Source organism: Remersonia thermophila, chromosome 4 (genome assembly GCF_042764415.1).
Source record: "Remersonia thermophila strain ATCC 22073 chromosome 4, whole genome shotgun sequence".
NCBI classification, from domain to species: Eukaryota; Fungi; Ascomycota; class Sordariomycetes; order Sordariales; family Chaetomiaceae; genus Remersonia; species Remersonia thermophila.
This window is the reverse complement of record NC_092220.1, coordinates 3,922,322-3,945,713: the sequence shown is the minus strand read 5'-3', so window position 1 is coordinate 3,945,713 and position 23,392 is coordinate 3,922,322. Positions and strand designations below refer to the sequence as shown.

The 23,392-nt window shown below is 58.7% G+C and overlaps 9 protein-coding genes across 9 annotated transcripts; 3 read left to right on the top strand and 6 right to left on the bottom strand.

Moving 5' to 3' along the window:
- Nucleotides 1–273: 273 nt before the first annotated feature.
- VTJ83DRAFT_5240 (uncharacterized protein) lies at nt 274–1,036 on the bottom strand (the record flags this gene model as incomplete). Its single annotated transcript, XM_071011819.1, has 2 exons — nt 274–402; nt 533–1,036. 2 exons carry the CDS (start codon nt 1,034–1,036, stop codon nt 274–276), a joined length of 633 nt encoding a protein of 210 aa, XP_070866690.1.
- A 1,770-nt stretch (nt 1,037–2,806) lies between these two features.
- Nucleotides 2,807–3,518, bottom strand: VTJ83DRAFT_5239 (uncharacterized protein; the record flags this gene model as incomplete). The annotated part of the gene is made up of 2 exons (XM_071011817.1): nt 2,807–3,125; nt 3,229–3,518. 2 exons carry the CDS (start codon nt 3,516–3,518, stop codon nt 2,807–2,809), a joined length of 609 nt encoding a protein of 202 aa, XP_070866689.1.
- A 2,083-nt stretch (nt 3,519–5,601) lies between these two features.
- Nucleotides 5,602–6,696, bottom strand: VTJ83DRAFT_5238 (uncharacterized protein; the record flags this gene model as incomplete). The annotated part of the gene is made up of 1 exon (XM_071011816.1): nt 5,602–6,696. One exon carries the CDS (start codon nt 6,694–6,696, stop codon nt 5,602–5,604), a length of 1,095 nt encoding a protein of 364 aa, XP_070866688.1.
- Nucleotides 6,697–7,080: 384 nt separating this feature from the next.
- VTJ83DRAFT_5237 (uncharacterized protein) lies at nt 7,081–9,521 on the bottom strand (the record flags this gene model as incomplete). Its single annotated transcript, XM_071011815.1, has 3 exons — nt 7,081–7,803; nt 7,869–9,006; nt 9,088–9,521. The coding sequence occupies 3 exons, from the start codon at nt 9,519–9,521 to the stop codon at nt 7,081–7,083; spliced, it is 2,295 nt and encodes a 764-aa protein (XP_070866687.1).
- Nucleotides 9,522–10,450: 929 nt separating this feature from the next.
- VTJ83DRAFT_5236 (uncharacterized protein) lies at nt 10,451–13,135 on the bottom strand (the record flags this gene model as incomplete). Its single annotated transcript, XM_071011814.1, has 2 exons — nt 10,451–11,860; nt 11,930–13,135. The coding sequence occupies 2 exons, from the start codon at nt 13,133–13,135 to the stop codon at nt 10,451–10,453; spliced, it is 2,616 nt and encodes an 871-aa protein (XP_070866686.1).
- Nucleotides 13,136–14,429: 1,294 nt separating this feature from the next.
- Nucleotides 14,430–16,055, top strand: VTJ83DRAFT_5235 (uncharacterized protein; the record flags this gene model as incomplete). Its single annotated transcript, XM_071011813.1, has 4 exons — nt 14,430–14,579; nt 14,653–15,034; nt 15,122–15,927; nt 16,002–16,055. 4 exons carry the CDS (start codon nt 14,430–14,432, stop codon nt 16,053–16,055), a joined length of 1,392 nt encoding a protein of 463 aa, XP_070866685.1.
- A 587-nt stretch (nt 16,056–16,642) lies between these two features.
- VTJ83DRAFT_5234 (uncharacterized protein) lies at nt 16,643–18,130 on the bottom strand (the record flags this gene model as incomplete). The annotated part of the gene is made up of 4 exons (XM_071011812.1): nt 16,643–17,067; nt 17,136–17,712; nt 17,798–17,978; nt 18,066–18,130. 4 exons carry the CDS (start codon nt 18,128–18,130, stop codon nt 16,643–16,645), a joined length of 1,248 nt encoding a protein of 415 aa, XP_070866684.1.
- A 1,868-nt stretch (nt 18,131–19,998) lies between these two features.
- Nucleotides 19,999–21,050, top strand: VTJ83DRAFT_5233 (uncharacterized protein; the record flags this gene model as incomplete). Its single annotated transcript, XM_071011811.1, has 2 exons — nt 19,999–20,612; nt 20,699–21,050. 2 exons carry the CDS (start codon nt 19,999–20,001, stop codon nt 21,048–21,050), a joined length of 966 nt encoding a protein of 321 aa, XP_070866683.1.
- Nucleotides 21,051–21,664: 614 nt separating this feature from the next.
- VTJ83DRAFT_5232 (uncharacterized protein) lies at nt 21,665–23,284 on the top strand (the record flags this gene model as incomplete). Its single annotated transcript, XM_071011810.1, has 1 exon — nt 21,665–23,284. One exon carries the CDS (start codon nt 21,665–21,667, stop codon nt 23,282–23,284), a length of 1,620 nt encoding a protein of 539 aa, XP_070866682.1.
- Between the last annotated feature and the right edge of the window lie 108 nt (nt 23,285–23,392).

Sequence of the window (23,392 nt, the reverse complement as noted above, 5' to 3'; positions counted from 1 at the left end):
TAACGAATGCGTTGAATTATGATATATGCTGCAGAATACTTAACACGCACACAAGACGAGGGCAGATGTAAATGTTTCAGAAGAGCAACCAATGAACAACCGAGTGATTAACCGGGTAGGTCGTTAGGGGGAACTAGGCCAGATTCATTCACGATTTGATACCGTTACAACCGTAGACCCTTTAACGAATGACCTCCCTCCACGAACGACTCTGGGACACCGGAATGAATCAAGCCAGAGGTCCCTCCTAACGTCACCATGCCCAAGCGCGACTCAAGGGAGGGCATCCAGCTGGCGCCGGATGAATGCCAGTGCTTGCTGGCCGTACTTATTAACGTACTGCTGGTGGGAGTTGGCGTCATTGCCGGTGCAGCAGTACGGGTCCGTGGCATCGCAGTATGACTGTATGATTGAAGGGCTAGCCGGCTGGCACTGGAAACCCCTGGGACGAGCGGCGAACTGTCACCCAAGCGAGTTAGCGGCATGTATGGTGGCCAGCTGAAGAGTCAAGAAAGAAGGAAGAAATACTTACGCCTTGCGTCTGGCAGGTGCCTACGTTATACGGCAGTCCGACCACGTTGCGCGGGTCGCCCATGAAAATGGCTGCCTTCACAGCGTCAAGGGCGGCCCCGGTGAGAGTGGGACCAGCACCGCCGCAGAGCGCGTTGTCCATGATCTGGCCGCCCTGCGAATAGCCAATGAGGACGATCTTGGTCCCAGGGCAGCGTTGATTGAAGCTAGTGACGGCCGAGACAACGGCCTGTGTACCCTGCCGTGCCGAGTTGTCGTAGCTTACGCCGCCACACTGAGGCTGACCACCGCAAGCCGGGTAGTTGATAGCCTCGCTCGTCGACCCTGGGTACGCTTGCCGTACCATGTTGACAAGTCCTTGCGATGTGCCATATCCAGGGGGTACCGTGGTCTCACGAGCTCCGAATATGTGGACAGGAGGGCAGGATTGCCTCGGCTTCACGTCAACAGGGTTGGCGCTGATCAAGCCAGCCAAGGCAGGGAGGGCAACGATGGACGCCTTCATGATGCCGTTCTTGATAAGTGTTCGTAGTTAATGTAATAGCACCTGAAGGGGAGATTCCTCACATGTGGTGGGTTCCGGCTGATTCTGGCAACAGGGAAGGGAAAAGGTGGCTTCTTATAGGAGACGGATATTCTCACTGCCGATTCAATGACAGGTCCGGACGGATGGAATGTTGAATCAAGAAATATTACATACCTTCTGGTGTCTCTCGTAAGCCTACAATTACCGGATAGTACGTTGGCTCCTGTTATTGGTCTTCTTCACAGGGCTATTTGCAAGATTTACGATCAAACTTGGGCATCATCCTCTGCACCCAAACCTCTTGCGCGCGGCTTATTACGTCTCCGCAGGCACAGCACAGCTCCCAACTAGCTAGCAGCCGGAGCGGTTATTGCCATGATACTTTCGACAAATGATAACCCTCACAGCTCTTAAGCAGATTACGTAGCTGCTTTCACCCGTTGGATACTTTGGAGCTCCCTCAACTCGGGACAGGGAGTGACTGGTCAATCAAACGTTAGTAGCTGATATTGAGGATAGGTGGTAGAATGGCATAAAATTGTCAAATACACTGCATGCTCTATACCTTTCCCCGCAATTACTTTCAGCCGAGAGTGGATACATTGAGTACGTCGAGACGGGATTTGTTTCAACTAAATGTCAAGATGGGTCGAAGTGATGTCGTCGGTGCTTGATTGAAACTATCAGCCGGCCACTTACATACCCGACGTTTCCCGGATGCCTAACAATCACGAGTTGAACTACCGAGGATGAGTTGCCGTGACTGTTGTTCAATTTCTTATGCTGGATTACTATGCGTGCAAATGCTTTTGCCGAAAAGCGCCCCGTGGGGAATACATATTCATCCTATACCCACATTGAGTACACTCAGGTATTACTTTGGGGGTGCAAGAACACCGGATAGAATCTGCTGTGGAACAGACGGCTAAGTTACGATAGGTGGACGGCCATTCGTATGGGTTCCTAACAGTTGTGCAACCGGTGGTTCATCCATGGGCCTTAAATGCGGCCGATGTGAAGCGAACGGTGATGCTGAAAGATCGTGCTGAAATTCCAGCACTGATGGGCAACAAAAGGATACCACGAACTGAGCCGGAAACAAGTAGATTCCAGCTGATATCCAAACGGCACTCTCGTAAACGAGAGGCAAAGAATGCGAGAATGCAACTCCTAGCTGACATTCCAAGGAGATCCATCTCCTCCCAGTTCCACCAACCCATCCTAGATCTACTTGACCGTGCGGCGTAGCATCTTCCAACACTTGTACCCTGGCTGTCCTTTCTGAACCCTCCGACGAGCCCTCTCCCCCTTTCGTCATATGTCCCTTGGCCCGAGCTTTTGGCCGTCGTTCAAGCCGGCTGAGGCGTGTCGCCGCTTGTCGCTTAGCAGAGACGCCAGTTGGTGGCGAAGATGACATGGACGCTTCCATCGAAGGAGTCCACCTAGCCAGTTCGTCGCACGTTTGCCCTCGCATTAGCCCATCTATCCCAGTCTTGTATGTGGTGATACATAGCCTTTTGGGTGTGCCAGTTTCCGCTTTTGCGTTTCTTTCCTCCCATCCATCCTCCTTTTTTGATCTTGCTTCTTTTGTTTCCTGTGGCACGACGTGAGGGATAACAACAAGCGGACATGGGTGAACATGGGGTAGATACAATGAACAGATAACGGAGGTAATCAAACAGGTGAAGGAAAGAATTGAATGATACAGAATCAAAAACAAGCAAGCACAAAGGAATCGAGGTGGCGGCACTAGCATTGACGCCAGGCAAGCTTGACGGTCTGGGGGGCGCTCACAGTCATGACACCCCTGCTGGGGGTGTTGATCGGGGTGATGCGAATCTCAGAGTTGACGTTCAGGATGGCCGTGGTCCTGCCGCAAGGCGAGAAGGACTCGATGCCGACGCCGGCCAGCAGGTTGTAGTTGTCCTCGTACGGGGAAGCAAGGTTCTTCTGGAAGACGACCTCCTGGCTGTTGTCGCCCGCGAAGGTGTAGCCAGCACGGCAAGTACCGGTTTGGCCGGCCGCCAGGCTAGCATAGCCCTGGAAGCGAGTCTCGATGATGGAGAATCTGTGGTATGGGTCAGCGCTCTCACTTCACGGTTGAAGGTGCACTCTCAGAGGGGAAGGGAGCGGGCTCTTTTCCATGTCCCGGTATCGGGCCTGATACTCACTGGTAGCCCTGAGGGAACTGCAGGTTGATACTGATGCGGCAGTTCTTGCGGCTGTCGGCGACCGAGGTACCCGGACCGGCCTCAACAATGTACTGATCGAAGGCCACGTCGAAGATAGTGCCCGTGGCATCGACATTGACGTAGGCATGGCCAGCCGGGCATCCCGAGCCGATGGCGCTGACGTTCAGGATCTTGATGTCACCAGGCTTGGGTGCCGCGACGGCGAGCGAGCGGTCAATGACGGCGGCGACGGCAGCGCCGACGAGAGTAAGGCCAGTCAAGAAGCGCATTTTGAAATGGTGCGTGGTGAAGGTGAGCGGGGAGATTGAGGACTGATGAAAGCTCTTGATTGTGATGATTGATGGAGGAGAGTATGAGCTACCACGGGTGATGGACGCCCCTTTTATAGATGTCGAGAACGGTTTTCACTTCGGTATGAGCGCACTCCCCCTCGCCCGAGGTCCCAACATGTCTTGGGGATATTCAGGGACATCGGTCCTTCCCTCCGAACTCCACCGGTCTCGAGAGGGACTCGGCCGCGAACTAGATTGGTGGCGTCGCCTGGCTTAGACAACCGCGTCGTAGCGATGTGTCCATCCCCGCTCGAGCTACCCGATGATGTGATGATGGTGGCACTAGTCGGACCACTCGCATCACAGGCATCGCGTCCAGCGATGCCCGGGAAGTCGGTTAAGGTTCAACGGAGCAAAAGCAACCCGGGATGCTTCCCGGACTCGACTATCCCGGCAAGCAGCTGAGCCATGGTGAGCCTGGGGATAAACGGTCTAGAGGTGAAATCAGGTCGGGCAACCCTGCCCAGCTCCTATTTTTGTCACAGGCGATATTGCTTGATATTAACTAGCACCTTGATATGTGCCTCTGACCAGGTCGCTGGTGTCCGCACCCCATCACATGTGATCTCAATGTGGGGGACGGCAAGCCTGTAACCCGCATGCAAAGAGGCATGCTAGATGCTCGCCACAGCGAGAGTCCGCCGTGTAATATCGTGCATGCGGAGAGGCCGGGACATAACGAGAAGGGACAATCACACCACGCAAACGCTGTCGACCGTGCGTTGTCCTGGGAATCTCGGTATTCTGGTCCCTGATCCTGGAGTACCTCACCTGCCTACTTTACGGGTTGATTTTCCTCTTCCCCTGACGGATCGAGCCCGTGACCATACCTGCATGTTGAGAATTCTGATGCTGGTTACGGTCCGTACAGCTCCGCGCCACTACACCACCAATGACCATGGGTGGGAAGCCAGGGGTCTCGAGCAGTGCGTCCGCGATACCTCGGAGATGGAATCTGGGTATCAGCATGCCACCAAGGCCACACAGAAGCGTGACGAAAGCACGGCTCCATATTATCCAACGGCCCGTTTTCTTGGATGTCAGCTCCGGGCAGACCCAGCCTCGCCAAAGACTTGGCTTCGCAGAGCTGGGTGTGACGATAACCTTGTTCAGATTGTTGACACCCCCTCCTCTCCGGAAGGTTTGTCCTAGCTGAGGCGGGCAGCCATTATTGGTGGGCGGTCATCGCTCACGGTGGCCCAATGGCATGACCCACGAGAGGTGCCGTCGCACACTACAACCTTTCCACGCTTGTGACAGAAAACGGCCCAGTACCACGGGGCACAAAGTCGCGGGTGGATTTACTGGAGACCTCTAAAGCGCCGTGCTTTTCGCTTGGCGGTCACTTTCCAGACGATCGGAACCATGAGGCTTCTTTACGCTGGGGTTGTCATGTCAGACTTGACCAGGTCAAACCCCGAAAGCTTTAGGCTCGAGAAAGTCGATATTTGGTCGGGGCGAAGAGTTTCATCAGGCAAAAGAGGCAGACGCGGGAGAACTGACTGAGTGGGTGACATCCTGCCATGAAGGGGGCTTCCCGTCGAGAGATTTCATATCTGGATAAAGTGGTCTACAGCTTGGCGCATCAACGGGATGAGGGTAGGCAAGTACCCTCTCCAACGGAATGCCGGCCACTCTCTGCTTCGAGCGAGGACGGGAACTTTGAGCCCAACTTTCCTCCCGCCATGCTGCTCTAGCTGGATGCTTGGGCTGTAACCAGGGCCCTTCACTGTCCTGTCCTTGGCGATTCGTCACCCTATAGCATGCTGGCTGTGACAAATATAACGCAACAGGTAACAGTCATGATATTGGGTGGCGTTCGCTCTAGCACTTCGCTATCGACACCACACTGGGAACTTCAACACTTCCCGGGGCGCTGGGAGGGTTGTGGTGGATATATGAGCATGGAGTATTTTTAGACACGGGGAACACGACACTGTAGAGGTACAGTACATGATCAGGTGGGGCAACATCCGTGACAAGAGCCTTTGTACACATAGCTTGACACCGACCCGATAACCTACGGTTGTTGTGGGTACTGCATCGACAACAGGTAATCGGCGACCTCCGTAAACTCCTCCCTATACTGCAACTTCTCTCTCCATCTCTCAGGGATGGCCTCGGCGCCGTCGCGTGCACCGAGAAGTCCTCCAGCGATGGCCCCGTTGGTGTCCGTGTCCCTCCCGAAGCGTACCACGTCGACCAGGACGTCTTCCAGTGAGCGGGGGTCAAACAGTGCTGCTACCGCCAGAGCCAGAGACTCGAGGACATGCCCTGATGCGCGAAAAGGAAAGACTCTGGCGGCGTTGGCGGCGCCCCTGGGCCCCTTCTCGGCGAGGTCGGCCACCCGCACGAGCGACTTGCCGGCTTCCAGGGCGGCGTCGACCTTTTGCGCAGCACGGCTCATCTTGACCTTGCGGCTGGCTGTCGGCTCGCCTTCGGCCGCGGCCGTAGCTCGAGCCACGGTCTCCTTGCCCGCTTGCCAAGCCTCCTCGACAGGCTTTCCAACCACCAAGGCGCGGACCATGGCGTTGTACACGGCGCAGGCGATGGTGCAATGGAAGTCATCGTGCGTCACGGCCGATATCTCGATTGACTCGGCAAAGGCCTTTTCGGGGTCCGGTTGAAAGAGCGCTGTCGGGATGCACCGCATGAGAGATCCGTTCCCCGCACGGCCTTCGCCGGCCCCGCTTGTGCGCGGGTCGGTCGTCTGCTTGAAGGTTGAGATTCCCATGGCTGTTGCACCGCCGATATCCCGGGGCGGATGTCCCCGCTGGCGGTCAGGCCAGCGCCCGTCGTACCAGTCCACCATGTAATGAGCTGCCACGCGGACGACGTCGGGCAGAGGCTGGGTGGAGCCGGATGCCTTGTGCTTTTCGAGGTCGCGATACGCTAGGAGCACGGCGCGGGTGAGGTCTGTATCGTCGGTGGCGTGCCCTGGAGGCCAGCCAAAGTGACCTCCTCCAACAATTTCCCTCAGGCCTTGGGGGTAACTGCCTTGTATCTCCTCCCAGGCCATGAACTCCAACGTGGCCCCCAGTGAATCGCCAGCATGGACTCCCAGCAGGGCACCGAGAGCACGATCCCGGCTTGGTAATTGCAGTTCTTGAAGCATAGCGGATGTTTTGTGAAGCCTTGCTGTGGACAAAAGGACACACAGATTCGAAGAGTATTAGAGTGTTTGTTGAGGGCAGGCTGCACCTTACTCCGGATCTGGGACGTCCCCGGGCTTGAAGTACGGACTCAAAGGCCCTTTCGCAGTCAATACCCAACAGAGTAAGCACCAAGTAGGGTTAGGGTTGTTGACAGCACCATGTACACTAGTGTCCCCCTGGCGGGAGGCGTTCGGAAGCGCCAACGGCCCTGGGAATCAAAACGCAGATCCCAACTTGCACCATGACCAAATGGGAACAACAAGAGAGATGCAGTCTATAGATATATATCAAAATTCCCGAGTCGATCACAAACCCAGAGATTACACAGGGGACCCAGTGAAACGTCATGGAGCGGTTAATGCGCTACCCCTGGGAGCGGCTCCCTCCTCCGACTCGGTAAGCTTCAACGCCTCGTTCACATCGTCCACAAAGTGGCTCTCCCCGCCAGCGAGCTCGACAATTCCGCTTCTCCGGAGCAGCCGCCCGATCTTGGAATCAGGGGTTGATCCGCGGCTGAAGAAAATGCGGACGCCGCGCTGGCGATAGTCGCGCACGATTTCCTCGAGCACTTGGGCACCGCTGCCGTCGAGAGATGTGACGCCATGAATGTCAAAGATGATGTTACGATTCGAGTCTTCCCTACGGAGTCGGGGAAGCGCAGGATGTGCCTTGTTGGAACCGTAGAGCTCGAGGCGCCGCAGCCGCGTCTTTAGCTCGCCCGTGTTCGCGAACGTCAAGGGTTCCGGGATCTTGACGATCAGGCAGCCTTCGATGAACTCGAGCCGGTCCAGGTCCGTCTCGGCGTTCTCGAATCGGTTCGTGCCAGGGATGCGGCCGAGGATCTGGATCCGCGGGCGTGTGGCATGGCGGATGACCTGCAACAGGGAGAGGCCAACGCCAATGGCCATGCCGAAGGACAGAGAGAAGAAAATGGTGGCCAACACAATGGTGAGCATGAGGCCTAGTTCTTTCCAGGCGCGAATTTTGAAGAAGAAGGACACATCGTGAGGGCATTCCTCTATCAGCGACCAGCCGACAACACTGATCAGGGAGCACAAGACGGGTTTCTTGTGGGAGGAGAGGTTAGCGATGACGAGCGCGGGCTCAAACAAAAACATCAGCGTGGTCTTACCGGCAGGTAGTAGAGATATGGGAGCATGAAGAGGATGCAGAGCAACGTCAAGCCGCTCAGAATGATGGACGCCACGGGAGTGCGGCCGCCGGTCGACTTGTTGACTTTGCTCCTCCCGTAACCCCCAAAAGCTGGGAGGCTCGCGAAGCAGGAAGCAACGAGGTTGGCGGTCCCTAGAGCAACAAGCTCACGGTTAGGGCTCAGCTGGATGCCAGCGAACGCTTCGCCGCCGAGGCTCTTGGCGGCGACGGACGACTCGAAGAAACCGAGCAGGGCGATCAGAAACGACGTGCTCATCGACTCGCGCATGTAGTCGAGGTTGGAGGGCTGTAGAGGCCAACGAAACTTGAACAACCGGCCGCTGGCTGCTTCCACCTTTCCCAGGACGGCAACGCCGCGCTTGTCCCATTCGTACCAGTATGCCAGGAAGGCCGAGAAAACCACGACGAGGAAACGGTCGGGAACATAGGCGACGCCGGGGTACCGTGGCTGCAGTCGCCGTTTGATCTCGCGGCAGACCATGATGACAGTAAAGCTTGTGGCGGCAATGGTCAAGGTCAATGTATGGACCTGGTCGAGGTTGCGGAAGATGAAGGTGAGCTTATCGACGCTGCTGGCGTGACCAATACGTGCGCGGTCGGCGAGGCGGCTCAGCCCGAGCTCGGGGATGAGCTGGTCAACGAACACAACCACGCCGATGGCGCTGATGAAACCGCGCAGGAATGGCCGTGAAAGCACGCTGTCGACAAAGCCAATTCGAGCGAATCCGGCGAGCAGGACCAGAGCACCGCACATGCCGGCGATGATGCCGCACAGCCTCACCTGCAGGTTGGCATCCTGGTCTCCGCCGTGACGATCGAGGCTCGTTTTGATGGCGCTGCCAACGAGCAGCGACCCAGCAGCCTCGGGCCCGACTATCATGGCTGGGCAGCTGCCTAGCAGGGCATAGATCAGGGGATTGATGACGAAAGAGTACAGGCCGTTGATCGGGGGTACATGGGCGAGGTTGTCGGCGAGCGACAAAGCCATCGGAATGTATATTCCAGCGACGGTAAGAGCGGCGACAAAATCCCCCTTGAAATAGGACCAGTTATAGTGCCGCGTCCACGTCATGGCAGGAAGGTAGTATGACAGGTACCTGAGCCGTAGGGACGTCAGTCAGTGCGAACGAGGGCTCAGGGGTTCCGGTGTTGACCAAGGGGTGAGGAGAAGGACGCACATCAAGGGCCCGTCGTGAACGCCGTGCTGCTCAGCCAAGACGCTTGACGTGTTCATCTTCTTGCTCCTGATCTTGGACGCCCAGCTTTTCCTCCCACCAATCCTCCGATTGGACGGACCGGCGGCCCCTTCGATCCCGGCGGCCGAGAACTCGGACCCCGAGACGCTCGGCGAATCGGCGTGCAGGCTGTCAACGGGCGTGGCCGGGCGGGGAGAAAAGGTGCCGTGGTAACAGGGGCCCTCATGGGCTTCATCGCGGAGGTCGAGGGCCGACCCCAGCAAGGCCGTGGTCTCGGTCGGAGGTGGCCGGCTCGGCCCGGGAACGCTGTGGGGTGCATCGCCGGCGCCAGAACTCTCCGAGGACGCCGTAAAAGCCTGCCGGAGCCCACTCGGGTGGGCAGGGACGTGATCGTGTCCTGCGCGGGGCGAGGACATGGTTGCCAGCGGTCGAGTTGCCAGCAGACAGGCGCTGACCGACGCAAATCAGGTATATACTGATGGATGAAAAAGTACCAGCACTTGCTGTTTCTACCTGGTGGATGGTTTCTTCCAAAGGACCCGTGAGATGGTCGGGATATCCAGAGAGGCACTCAATTAGGGCGCCTTGAGTCGGTACTCAGCCATTGAAGAAAGGTGAAGGAAAAAGAGGGGGGGGAGCACCATCAGACAAAGGGAGTGGTCAAAATGTTGAATGTTTGGGGGATCGGAGCCAGATGCCTCTACTGCGTACTGTGTAAGCATTTCAGGTCCTGCAGGTAGACGTGGGACCTTTCTTGATGATGAAACAGTCCAGACTCATGTCCGGTTCTCCGGTGGTTGGTGTTCGGACCCATTGGAGCCCGTTTGTTTGGCTGGGCTGAGCTTACGTAAAAGTGGAGGGTGGGGTCATGACCCCGCGTGGGCCGGGCTCTGGCTGCAGAGGCAGAGGGGAAGCTGGAAATGCGGTGTGCCCGCGTGGAGTAAGGGGAATGGGGGCCACAGAAGGCCCGCCGATGGAGGGGCAGCTAACAATCGAGGAGTGGAGTGGAGGTGATCAACAAGCCACCAGCGGAGACGTCATATCATGTGCACCGTGGGTGGCGACCGACGCGATAATATCAATTGTGACTTGGTGAGCCTGAGGGAAGTTTGGTAGAGGCCTCCATCACCTCGTAACTTCATGGTGCAGACAAACCTTGCGGTGGGAGCTATGGGCAGCGTTCGAATGCTAGCAAAAGCTCCGTTCCTCGGGGTATTATTTGTTCCAATGAATACGCCTGCCCGTACTAACACACCTACATACCATACACTGCCCCTAGCCAGGAGCCACATTTGAGAACACCACATATCTGTTGTTACAGTACATTCATTATCCGGCGGCCATATCAATCAAACATCTCGCCGATTTCCTCACCCTCATCCGGCGTGACCGCTAGCTCCAGCAGCTCGTGGGCCCGCTCCACCGTGTCGGCGTCAATCCCAGCCTCGAGCACCAGATCCTCTTCAGCAAAGTTGAGCCTTGCCAGCGTGAGGAAATAGCGCTGCGATCCCCCGTGTGCTGCGGCAAGCTTGGTCGAGATGTTGGCCACTTCGGAGGTGCGCGGGTCGGTAACCAGGAAGTGGAGGAGCGACGTGGCCTGTGAGATGATGCGGCAGAGAAAGAACATGGGGTGGGCTTGTTCTGCAAGACCGTCCCCCAGAGCACCGACTTGCTGAAGCTGCTGCCCGGAGGAGGCATCCGCCCCCGTGCCCGCAGCCATCCCGGGCGTATCCACGTCCATGGGATCGGAGCCAGCGGGTGCTTGATCCGCTGTCGGGCCATTGGCTCGGCTGCTCTCGACTGGGAGGTCAGAGTCGTACAGTTGATCAATGGCCCAGCACAGCCCGGCGACAAGACGTGGAATGGCCTCGCTGCTTTCTGCGATCTGCAGCGCCCCAAACGGGCTCGTCACAAACGCCGCGAGCGTGGCCAGCGCAGCCGCTCGAGCCACCACATGCTTCAAGGTTCCGGTTGTCGCCCACTGCGGCGGTTCGCAGAGATACGACGTGACGCAGTCAATCAAGACCGCAGCAACCCCCTCACGCGTCGTTGCTTCTGTACGTCTGCCTCCCGACTCCGCCGCAGGCAACGGAATCGGCCCAATGCTGTCAGGCATCACCGAGGTTCGCAACATGGACATCATGGTCAACCACTCTGCCTCCGGAGTAGACGGTGCGAGCATCATTAGAATGAAGTCGAGCTCCAACGACCTCCAGTAGTCCCCCTGCGGCGATGGCTGGGGAGAATCGACCGGCTCCTTGTCCTGCGCCGGGGCCGGCATGCAGCCCAGAGCAGTAAGGTGAAGCACGGCCAAACACTGGGCCACGTCGATGTGCAGGCAGAGCTGCCGGACTCCGGGGTCCGGGTGTGCCGTTAGATCGCCGTCTTGTGTCTTGAGTCTGGGCAACGCCACGAGCTTGCACGTTGTAACACAAACGGGAATGAAGGACGGGATGATGTGGGGCGCCACATCGACCGCGTTGAGCTGCAGTGTGTACGCGATCAACGCCACCAGGTGATAGATGGGGCCATGGTACTTCTCCACAAGGCAGCGATGCCAAAGCTCAATCACCATGTCTGCAAACTCAACTAGGAGACTCTGGGGATCGCCGGGGTGGCCCATCTGCGGCAGCCTTTTGAGGAGCATGGATGCCAACGAATGCTTCGGGTCAGACGGGAAGGCATACCGCGAAAAGACCTCAAATGTTGGCGGCTGGCCATGGACGGCGGCATGGTCCAACAACAGCCTCAGGAACTGGCGGGACAACCATTGGTTAGCAACCTCGTTGATAGATGCCGGCATCGCGCAGCGCACAGAACGTACATCGAGTTGAATCCCAGGAATTGCGGCCGGCCGCGGTGAGCCCGAAGCACCTGTTTGTTGGTCGTTATTGGCGAGCGCAACATCACCATCTGTCTCGAGGGCCAACGTGGGGCTGTCAACAACGGGTCGCTTTCTCTTCCTCGTGGGCGTGCGCTCGGATGGAGCGGGCATCGTCGGCCCGGCGTCTTTGCGCCTGAGAGCTTGACCCTTGCTAGGGCTGGCCAAAATCTCGACGCCATCGAAGCCATCGGGCATGCCCCATGTCCGCGTCTTTCGAGGCGTCGAAGGCCCATCTTTTCCTTCTTTGCGTTTGGCCTTTGACCGACCCAGCTCCTCTCTAAGGTCTTGGCGGGCAAATTGCAGCTCTGTTGCGAGATTACGCTCCGCAATGCGGGCTTGCTCAGCCAGGCGTTCCTGCTTGGCCACCTGCTCCGCGTTCTCCTTCTTGAGGCGTGAGACCTCGGCCTCGTGGGCGGCGATGGCCTTGTCGTACTTGGACCGCAGGATGGAGGCCTCGCCCCGAGCAGCGGTGAGATCGGACTCGAGCTCGGATAGGCGAGCCTGCAAGGCGACAATCACGTCGTTCTGGTTCGCGGGGCCGGGGTCATGGCGGCTCTGCGAGGACTGCGCCGTGTAGGGTCGTGATATGGGCACGGCCGATGGGCCGCCGAACTGGGAGGGTCGAGGCCCGGGGGGTGGAACTGCCGTTGTACGAGCTGGCTGATGATATCGTTGCGATGATGCAGCTGGCCCATACCGTTGCGAAGGCGCCACGGGAGGATATCGCTGTGAGGGTATGGGCTGGCGGACAGGAGGTTGCGCGAAGGGGCGGGGAGGCTGGAAGGCAGGGCGGGGAGGGTAAGGCGTGTTGGAGGTCGCCACATGATGTTGTGGTAGGTGCTGATTCCAGCGATGCGTGCCTGCAAGAGATGTGCCGTGGCGCGGCTGCCCGATGGGCAGGGCTTGCTGCTGCTGGCGTTGGAGTCCCGGCGGCGGCTGAGGGGGTTGGGCTAGTTGATCAATGACAATGGTGTCGTCGAGATCGTCGTCCTCGAACTCCTGGTCGAAGGATTCATGCCGGGCAGCTGGGCCAGTCTGGGTCTGGCCCGGGTTGTGGGCTTGGGTGGCCTGGATGGCGTTGTTCTCGAGTTCCTGCAGAACGTCGTCGTTCAGGTTGTCGAAGTCGTCGTCAGAGAAGTCATCCATGGTCGCTGCTGCTGGTGGCGTTGCACGATGCGGATAGCGGTGCCATCGACGCCGTTCTCAAGCCTCGTCCCAACCATGGAGCGCAGGCTCGTGTCTAATGCACACAATTCCAAAGCTTAGGTAGGCTGGCTTTCGTTGGCTTGAAGTTGCTGTGGTGCAAAGAATGGACGGATGGCGGGGACCTGCCTGGCGTGACGCGGTGATGTCCATCCACTCGAGACCCGACGCGATTGCCCTGGAGCCACAGAGGGGACCCACACCAGCTGGCCTACTGTGATGCCAATCACGCAGCTAAGGTGCCTGACCTTGCCTTGCTCAGCTAAGTGAGGTACTATACGTATACTATAGGTAGCTCACCAATCATTAGATTATTGTCTGGGTCCAAAAGACACCAGCACATCAGGCCCTGAATCTCATCGTTTCTTTGACGAGGCAGCTATATAGTTACCCGAACAGTTTGGCCATGACATCCACAGCGGGCAGGGCGCTCGCTGCCTCTAGTTTTCTTTTGGAGGTCTCTCTGGTCATGCGAAAAACCCTAACCCTTGCATGCCCCATACCCGTACACCGCGACGTCCACGATACCCCCCTCGATCGATCAAAGGGTAGGTTGTGGAGGAGAGTTCTGGTCAACTGACAGAGTTCCCATGCGTAGGTGATGGCAGTTCAATGAATTGGCCTCATTTGGCAACAATCCGTTGAAGCTCTTAAATGTCTAATGAGGATTTGATCAGTGCAATTACTGTGTACTAGTACGTGCTGTGAGCCTGTCAAACCCCCAAGCATGAGACAAGGGTTAGGGTTCCACATGCAGATCTTCTTCTCTGCAAGGTCCAGGTTGCTTTAGGATCCCATCACTCCCGCGGATTGCCCCACACTTGGTGACCGGGCTGTGCCGAGCTAAGGGTGTTTGGGGTTGACGTACCCCCCCTCCCCCGAAACATGCAACGTGAATTTTCAGATGTTGACCTGGTCTCAACCTCAAACGTGCCACCTCCAGCTCCCGGCCTGACCTCAGCAAGCCGACCCCCATCGGCACCTGAATGCCACCACTTTCGTTTGCCTTTTCGATACCAGCAGAGCTAGGAGCGGTCTGGGTCTGACCTCAGGCACCGTGCGTACGTGTCGAAGAAGCTCTGCGCCATTCCGCTGCATCCATTCTGCCACGCAGCCAACATCTTACGGCTTGGGTCGGACAAGAACTCATCGAGGCCTACACGTACTCCAACGTTTCGGGGCCCCTGCATCGTCAACGTCGAACTCGAGCCTCTATCGAGCTCTGCCTCTTGCCGCCATGACAAGCCGATCGCGCCGGGGAGTCAAGTTCCCCCACAAGCACCCCAACGGCCACTCAGACGCCCGCCGCCCCAGCTTTAGCGATGTCAGCGAGGAGGGGTCTCCAGGAAAGTCCAGGTCGCCTGGGACTCTGCAGAATATCCAGGAGGTGGGTTGCTCCCCTGCAACGCAGTGCCTTGCGGGCTCGGAGAGGCGTGGCGGCTAACCGGTCACGTCCCTAGCATGCCATGACGGCCGAGGACGAAAAGCAGGCCGAATACAACAAGAAAAAGGCCAACTTCATTACGCGCACATTATGGACTTTTGTCATGATCGGCGGCTTCTTCGCCGCCCTGTTCATGGGACACGTCTATGTTCTGGTCATCATCACGGCCATCCAGATCATTTCCTTCAAGGAGGTTATTGCCATTGCCAACGTCCCGAGCCGCGCCCGCGATCTCCGTTCCACCAAGAGCCTGAACTGGTATTGGCTGGCCACTACCATGTACTTCCTTTACGGCGAGAGCGTCGTGTATTACCTCAAGCACATTGTTCTCGTTGACAAGGTGCTTCTGCCGCTCGCGACGCACCACCGCTTCATCAGCTTCGTGCTCTACGTGTTTGGTACGTCGTTCCCTCCTCGCCGACTGAGCCAGCATCTTGCCCACCTGAAACGCAACAGCCTTTGCTGACAAAACGTTTTCTCCTCAGGCTTCGTCTTCTTTGTCGGTTCGCTCAAGACCAGCCACCTCAGGTTCCAGTTCTCGCAGTTTGCCTGGACCCATATCGCCCTCTTCCTCATCGTCGTTCAGGCTCACTTCATCATGAACAACGTGCTCGAGGGGCTGGTCTGGTTCTTCTTGCCGGCGGCGCTCGTCATCACCAACGACATCTTCGCCTACATCTGCGGCATCACCTTCGGCCGCACTCAGCTCATCAAGCTCTCGCCCAAAAAGACGGTTGAGGGCTTTGTCGGCGCCTGGGTCATGACCGTCCTCTTCGGCATCGTCCTGACCAATATCCTCCTGCGATCCAAGTACTTCATCTGCCCGGCCACAAACCTTGGCGCCAACATCTTCTCGGGTCTCGACTGCGAGCCAAACCCTGTCTTCATCCCGCGCACCTACTCGACCCCTCGGCTCTTCTTCCTGCCGCCCAACTACACCCTCAGCGTCACCATGTCTCCCATGCAGATCCACACCTTCTTCTGGTCAACCTTTGCCTCGCTCATCGCCCCCTTTGGCGGCTTCTTCGCCTCTGGCCTGAAGCGGACGTTCAAGATCAAGGATTTTGGCGACTCTATTCCTGGCCACGGCGGCATGACGGACCGCATGGATTGCCAGTTCATCATGGGCTTCTTTGCCTACATCTACTACCACACCTTTATCGCCTTCAAGCGCTCCTCGGCCACCCACGTTCTCGAGCTCGCCATCATGGAGCTCACCACTGACGAACAGATCGAGGTGATCAAGGGCGTTCTCAAGTACCTGAGCAACCAAGGCATCGTCAAGTCCGAGGTGAGTTTCTCTTCGCCTCGTCCACCTCGCCATGCTCATCCAGGCATGTCGTTGTCTAACCGGTCATCTTCCAGGCGCCCGGGGCTCTCGAAAGGTTGCTCACCGATAACCTTGTTGCGCAATCCTGATCGAGAGAGATGGATGGGGGCGAGCATAGGCATGAGTCGTAGGCATGGGTTAATGGGGGTGGCATGTACCATGTCGCGTTGGGAACCGTGCATTTCTTTCCCGGGCGTTCGGTTTTGTTCCGTAAATGGAGGCTCGGTTGAAGCCCGCTTCTTGTGTTTACTAGGCATCTCTGAAAACATCGACTCGACAGCCCATTTGGATTTGGACCGAGTCCTTGTCCCCCTTTTGTCACGGTTCTCCTTTCCACATGGCGGACTTGGCGTGATTCCGATGCTCCTCGCCTTCCCTCGCGCTGGTTCAAGGAAACCTCGGTGACCTGGCATACGTGTGCCTTTCTTGGATGCAGTAGCCGTTTCTCAGGCTCCTTCTCCGGGGCCTTGTGTCGATGCTTGTCGCCAAGGATCAGCTGTTGACGCTTCACTGCAAGGATGCGACGGGACGCGTTTTCCACTCGATGTCTATTCCAAGACGCCAAGCATGCAAGTACCTAAAGGTATACACAAAAACTTCAAGGTCGTACATTCATATCAAACTCCCCGACACGCCCCGCACCCCCATGTCGCGCACAGTTCCCCGGGGGGCGTTCTCACTGCTCATTCACAAACAAGCCTGCCATGCCCATGCCCGTGCCGATGCACATGCTTGTCAGAAGGATCTTCTTGCCCGTCTTGCGGCATTCGCTCAAGCCCGTGACGATCTGGCGGGCGCCGGTGGCGCCGAGCGGGTGGCCGAGGGCAATGGCGCCACCGCGCGGGTTCATCTTGGCCCAGTCAAGGCCGAGCTTGTCGCGGCAGTAGACGGCCATGCTGGCGAAGGCCTCGTTGAGCTCAATCACATCGACGTCGGCCAGCGAGAGGTTGTGCTGGGCCAGCAGCTTGGGGATGGCCACGGTCGGGCCGATGCCCATGATGCGGGGCGCCAAACCCGCCACGGTCGAGCCGACGTACTTGCCGAGAATGGGCTGGCCAAGCTTGATGGCGGTCGAGCGCTTCATGAGCAGGATGGCGGCGGCTGGTGGCGTCGGTTGTCAGTCTGGCTCCTGCTTCGTCCGGACATGTTCCTCGTTGCTTGAAACTCACCTCCGTCGGTGACCTGGCTCGCGTTGCCACCGGTGGTGGTCGGGCCCCACTGGGGGAACGCAGCGCGGATCTTGGACAGGGCCTCGAAGGTGGTGCCCGGGCGGATGCCCTCGTCCTTGGTGAGCGTCACCTCCTTCCAGTTGCCCTCGGCATCGCGGACCTTGGTCTTGATGGGGACGATCTCGTCCTCGAACAGGCCGGCCTTCTGGGCCTCCTCGGCGCGGCGGAAGCTCTCGGTCGCGTACTTGTCCATGGCCTCGCGGGTGACGTTGAAGTCGCGGCTGACGTTCTCGCTGGTCCAGCCCATGGGCTGCATGCAATCGGCCGACTCCTGCGACTTGCTGGTCACCGCCTCGTCAAAGGGCTGCTCGAGGGCGTCGCCGCCGATGCTCATGGACTCGGCGCCGATGGCAAGGCCGATCTCGATGGAGCCGCTGCTGATGGCGTGCGAGATGTCGGCGACGGCCTTGAGGCCGGACGAGCAGAAGCGGTTCAGGCTGGAGCAGCTCGTCGTGTTGGGGAAGCCGGCGGCCAGCGCCGCGGCGCGCAGCTTGTAAGCGGCCTTGGCGTCCGACACCTGTTTTGTTTTGAATTTTTCGCATCGGTTAGCTTCGCGTGTCCCGGTGAAGGATGGCGACGCCATGGCAGGATGGAAAACGCACATTGCCCAGGCAGATGTCCTCAACGAGGGCGGGGTCGAGGTTGCTCCGCTGGCGCACTTGGTCGAGCAGGGCGTAGACCATGTACTCGAGGCTGGTGTCCTTGAAGCCACCCTTCTTGGCCTTGGCCAGGGGCGTCCGGACGGCGAGCGTGATGACAATGTCGTCGGCATTCTTGGAGGTGCTAGAGGGAAAGGGAGAGCAAGAGTCAGCCGGGGTCAACAGTCAAGGACAAACCGCACCGCGATGGGGGGTCGGATGCGCGGCATACATCTGGGACAGCGCGCTGCCCGGAGACAGGTGCTTGAGAATGGAGCCGAGCCGTTCAACAGCCATGGTGCTTTGTCAGACGCGTAGATGGAGATGGTGGCGGGGAGATGGAGGGTCGAGGGGTCGCGGTGTCGGGTGGATGATGAAGCCAGGCACGGGTGTGCTAGGGAAAGACAGCTTGCAGAGGCTGTTATTATAGTTTGATGTCGGCAGGATGCGACGCTGGGAGGAATGGCGGCCGTCGGCCATGCAAAGACGGATTGGAGTGCCATCGGCACCCGGGGGGGTGCTGCTTGCCGAGGCATTTCTCGGTCCTTGGCCCAGCCTGCGACGGAGCGAAGAGAAAGCGACCTAGAGAAGGCGAATCGACCGGGTCCAGCCTGGGGTAAAGTGACCCGAACGGTGCATCGACCGCCTGCCACCCCAGGCGGGGAAAGCCGTCCCAGGCCACTTCTAGCCGCGGGAATCGCTGCTGCTTGGCGGCTTTCAGGGTCGGCAGTTACGGCTTGTCGGTCGCCTCAGGGTTGGGCCACGCCGAGACGCCCGGATCGTGCCCCATCCCGCAGCCAACCCTGACACGGGCACCCGCGAGTCGGCCATCGGTCAGTCCCGTCACATTGCCCACCTCACCATCTGACAGACCGGGACACAAACTACTGTGTACTTGACGCTGAACCACTGAAACCACAAACTGTAGACCTACCCACCTAGGTATCTATCGAGACGGCCCACAACCCTCGAACAGGTTTCCACGCAGCCACAGGTACCCTGTACCCTCCCCCCAGACATGCATGGTGCACAATGGATAGTACCTTACCGTGGGTAGGCACCGGCACCAATCTTAGGTAGGTACCACGGCGATGGAGAGCCACGCTCGCCGTCAGCCACGTGGAGGGGCCAGTTACAACCAGCATGTTGGGTTCCGTCTATGTATAGTACCTACATACTGTGTACACTCCACGTCCGCCGGATATCGCAAGGTATGTACATTGTCTCGGGCGACTGTTCCCCTCCCTCCATGGAGATCACAATCTCCTTCCTCTCAAAAACCGGAAGTCTCCGAAAATGGAAGCCAAGAAACTCTCTTCCCTGCTGCGCACCATCCCAGAGGCCCAAAAAATACTGCGTACTATACTTCGTACCTACCGGTACCTAGGTACCTATCGGGGGTTTGGCCATCGGCCTTGGGCCGTGGGATTGTGACATGGTTCGGACTGAATGAGGTTCTTTTGTGTCTTGGGGGAATCATGACCACGTGCGCCCGCTCCAGCACACCGGGAATCCACTCTCTGGCTGAGGTGCCGCGGATGGGTCGGCGTCAAAGCTTCCACCCAGGTTCCATGGCCCGGGGCTCCCGTCAGATCCAGGACCTGGGTTCTGGGCACTGCTTGGCGCTTGCGCTCTGTCTGCCAGGCCATCAATACTTACGCAGCAGCTAAACCTTACAAGGCCCGGCACCCATGCAGCTGGGCCCGTTCAGCCCTGGCGTGCAGCGATTGGCCTTGGTGCTTTCAGCTCCGGTCTCCGAGACCATGGAGATTATTGGCGTGGGGAGAAAGGGGGACAAGCCACACCACACCACACGAGCCAACAAAACTCGCCCAGAGCCCACACGAGAACGCAGCTCAAGAGAGATGCCTCCTCCCCAACTCGTCGTTCCTTTCCCGCCGTCGTGACCATCCCTCCTGTGTGTGTGCCGACGAGTCGCTCGTTTCCTTCACGTCGGCGGCAACCAGACAACTCTTTGGATTCACCCCTCTTGTAGCCCATTTCCTGGGTCAGCCGGCCGTTGTCCGCTGTGTAGCGTGCTTGCTGACAAGGCTTGACTTGGCTGTGGTCGAGCGGACGATTGACTCCTCTCGATCGCTTCTTACAACGCACGGCCACGAGCTCGCGCTCGCTGCTTCACTCTTTTTTCTTTCTTTCGGTTCGCCATGCTGCTCTACTCCGCGGCCTTTGCCGCCCTGTTGGCTGCGCTTCCGGGAGCCGAGGCCTCGAAGCGCGGCCTTGTCTTCACGCCCAACGCGACCACGCGGTCCGATGACAAGATCTGGGTCCAGAAGCCCACCACCCTGACGTGGTACTACAACTACAAGCCGGAGCCCGAGGCGGTCTACGAGCACCTGCCGCAATCCGAGTTCGAGTTCGTGCCCATGATGTGGGGCGCCCCTAGCCCCATCGACGACACGTCCTTCGTCAGGACCATCAAGAACCTCATCAAGCAGGGCATCAATATCACGAATGTTTTGTCGTTCAACGAGCCCGATGGCCCCTTTGTCTACGGGGGCAGCAACATGGAGCCCTCCGTTGCCGCCCAGGTCTGGGTCAACAACATGATCCCCCTGCAGGAGCTCGGCATCCGCGTTGGGCTGCCTGCGTGCACAGGATCGCCCGATGGCTTGCCCTGGCTGCTGAGCTTCCTCGAGGAATGTTCCAAACTCATCAGCACCGACAATAAACAACAAAACTGCACCTACGACTTTGTCACGATTCATTGGTATGGCAACTTTGAGGGGCTGGCCAGCCACATGGGGCAGTACTCGGCCGCGTAAGTAGCTTCAAATGGGCTCCTTGGACCGACCCCCGGTTGTCCCTCGAGCAAGGGGTGGCAGCTAACGTGCAATGACACAATAGGTTCCCCAACAAGACCATGTGGATCACCGAGTACAACCTGAACCACCAGGACCTGGAGTCTACGCAAGCCTTCTTCAACATATCTGCTGAGTACTTTGACCGCCTCGATTTCGTTGAGCGCTACTCCCTCTTTGGCGCCTTCCGGAGTGATGTGTCCAACGTCGGGCCCAACGGTGCCATGCTCAGCGCCAACGGCTCTCTGACGGACATCGGCGCGTGGTACCTAGGTCGCGAGGCAACCGGCACTCTGCCAAGCGCCTCCTCGTCATCATTCCGTTCTGTGGCACCCCGGGCGAGCGCGGTCGTCTTGAGCGCCTTGGGCGCCTTGTTCGCCACTGCCGCGATGGTCTGAAGGGTGTCGAGATGGCGCCCGACGGCGGATACATCTTGGACGTTGCACCTTGAGCGCTCTCAAGGCAGTATTGGCAGTGATGTTGTGCATTTCGGAGTGCCTATCTTGGGGGATCCTGGAGCTTTCTTTACCTGGGCCAGCGAGCGGCCATGTTGGGCTTGCTCAACAAAGCCCTTGTTCCATCTGATGTTTGTTTGGGGGCAGGTGAAGGGGGGAAGGCGCCCGGATGTGTCGAGGATGCAAACAACGCTTACCACCTTGGCGAAGAGGATGTCTATCCCACGTGAATGTCCCAAGGCTCGTCGCCCTCCCCTTCGTGTGCGAGTACCTGTAGTCATAGCGCCGGTGCGGCCCCGGACTCCACCCGGCAACCGACGATGCTCTCGTCGGCATCGCCCTCCGCGGGGCATTCCGGCTAAATGCGGAGGTGGAGATCGGTCTTGTTGAGCAGCGACCTGGCTACCCCTCACCCTGTGCCGCCTGGTATAACAAACTCGCCGGGGGGATACATTCATTGTACGCCAGCATACACACTGCGTACACGTTGTCACCACCGGACTTCTTGCACATCAGCCAGCTCCTTGTGGTCCCCATTCCTCAAATCACCAACCACCATGCCGCAGGTCCGCAACCCCATTCTCCCCGGCTTCAACCCGGACCCGTCAATTCTGCGGGTGGGTGAGGATTACTACATCGCCACGTCGACGTTTGAGTGGTATCCTGGCGTCCAGATTCATCACTCGCGCGACCTCGCCAACTGGGAGCTGGTCGCGCGTCCGCTGAACCGCAAGAGCCAGCTGGACATGAGAGGGAACCCGGACAGCTGTGGCATTTGGGCCCCTTGCTTGAGCCACGATGGAGAAAAGTTCTGGCTCGTCTACACCGACGTCAAGCGCAAGGACGGCTCGTTCAAGGACACCCCGAACTACATCGTGACGGCCCCGGCCATCGAGGGCCCTTGGTCCGATCCCATCTACGTCAACTCGTCGGGCTTCGACCCTTCGCTCTTCCATGACGACGACGGCCGCAAGTGGTTTGTCAACATGCTGTGGGACCACCGCCGGCGACCACAGCTCTTTGAGGGCATCGTGCTGCAGGAGTTCGATCCCAAGGCCGGCAAGCTGGTGGGCCCGCGCAAAAACATCTTCCTGGGCACAGAGCTGGCGCTGGTCGAGGGACCCCACCTGTACAAGCGCAACGGCTGGTACTACCTCTTGACGGCCGAGGGCGGTACGGGGTACGAGCACGCGTGCACCTTGGCCCGCTCGCGTGACATTTGGGGGCCCTACGAGACGCACCCGCAACAGTACATCCTCACGTCCAAGGACCACCCGCACGCGGCGCTGCAGCGCGCCGGCCACGGCGACATCGTTGACACCCCCGACGGTCGCACGTACCTGGTGCACCTCACCGGCCGCCCGACGACGCAGTTCCGCCGCTGCGTGCTCGGCCGGGAGACGGCGATTCAGGAAGCCTACTGGGGCGACGATGACTGGCTCTACGTCAAGAACGGCCCCGTGCCCAGCCTCTGGGTCGACTTGCCGGCCGCCCGCGACGAGACCAAATACTGGGAGGAGAAGCGATACACGTTCGAGGCCGGGCTGCACAAGGACTTCCAGTGGCTGCGCACGCCCGAGACGGACCGCATCTTCCGGACGACGGAGGACGGCAAGCTGACGCTCATCGGCCGCGAGAGCATCGGCTCGTGGTTCGAGCAGGCGCTCGTGGCGCGGCGCCAGACGCACTTTTCGTGCGACGCCGAGACGGTCATCGACTTTTCGCCCGCAGACCACCGCCAGTTTGCCGGGTTGACGGCCTACTACTGCCGCTACAACTTCTTCTACCTTGCCGTCACGGCCCACGCCGACGGCCAGCGCGAGCTCTTCATCATGGCCTCCGAGGCCTCGTGGCCTCTCGGCGAGCTGCGCTACCCCGTCCCAGAAGGCGTGCGCATCCCGAACGAGGGCAAGGTGCGCTTGGCCCTGACCATCCGGGGCAGGGAGCTTCAGTTCTACTATGCCCTCGAGGGCGAGGAGGAGCTCAAGAAGGTCGGACCGGTCCTCGACGCGAGCATCGTTTCCGACGAGTGCGGCGGGCACCAGAAGCACGGCAGCTTTACGGGTGCCTTTGTCGGGGTCGCTGCGTCGGACCTGAACGGGACCGCCGCCGAAGCCACGTTTGACTACTTTTCGTACAGGCCGGTACAGCACCATACGGATCGGTATGAGATCTGATCGATCGGATGAGCGTAACCATGCATTCGGCAAGGTATCTTGAGCGATGCGTAACAGGTGCTGGGCACAGATGGCTTGTGCCCTGCGCGCGCGGGCATCCTTGGAGTT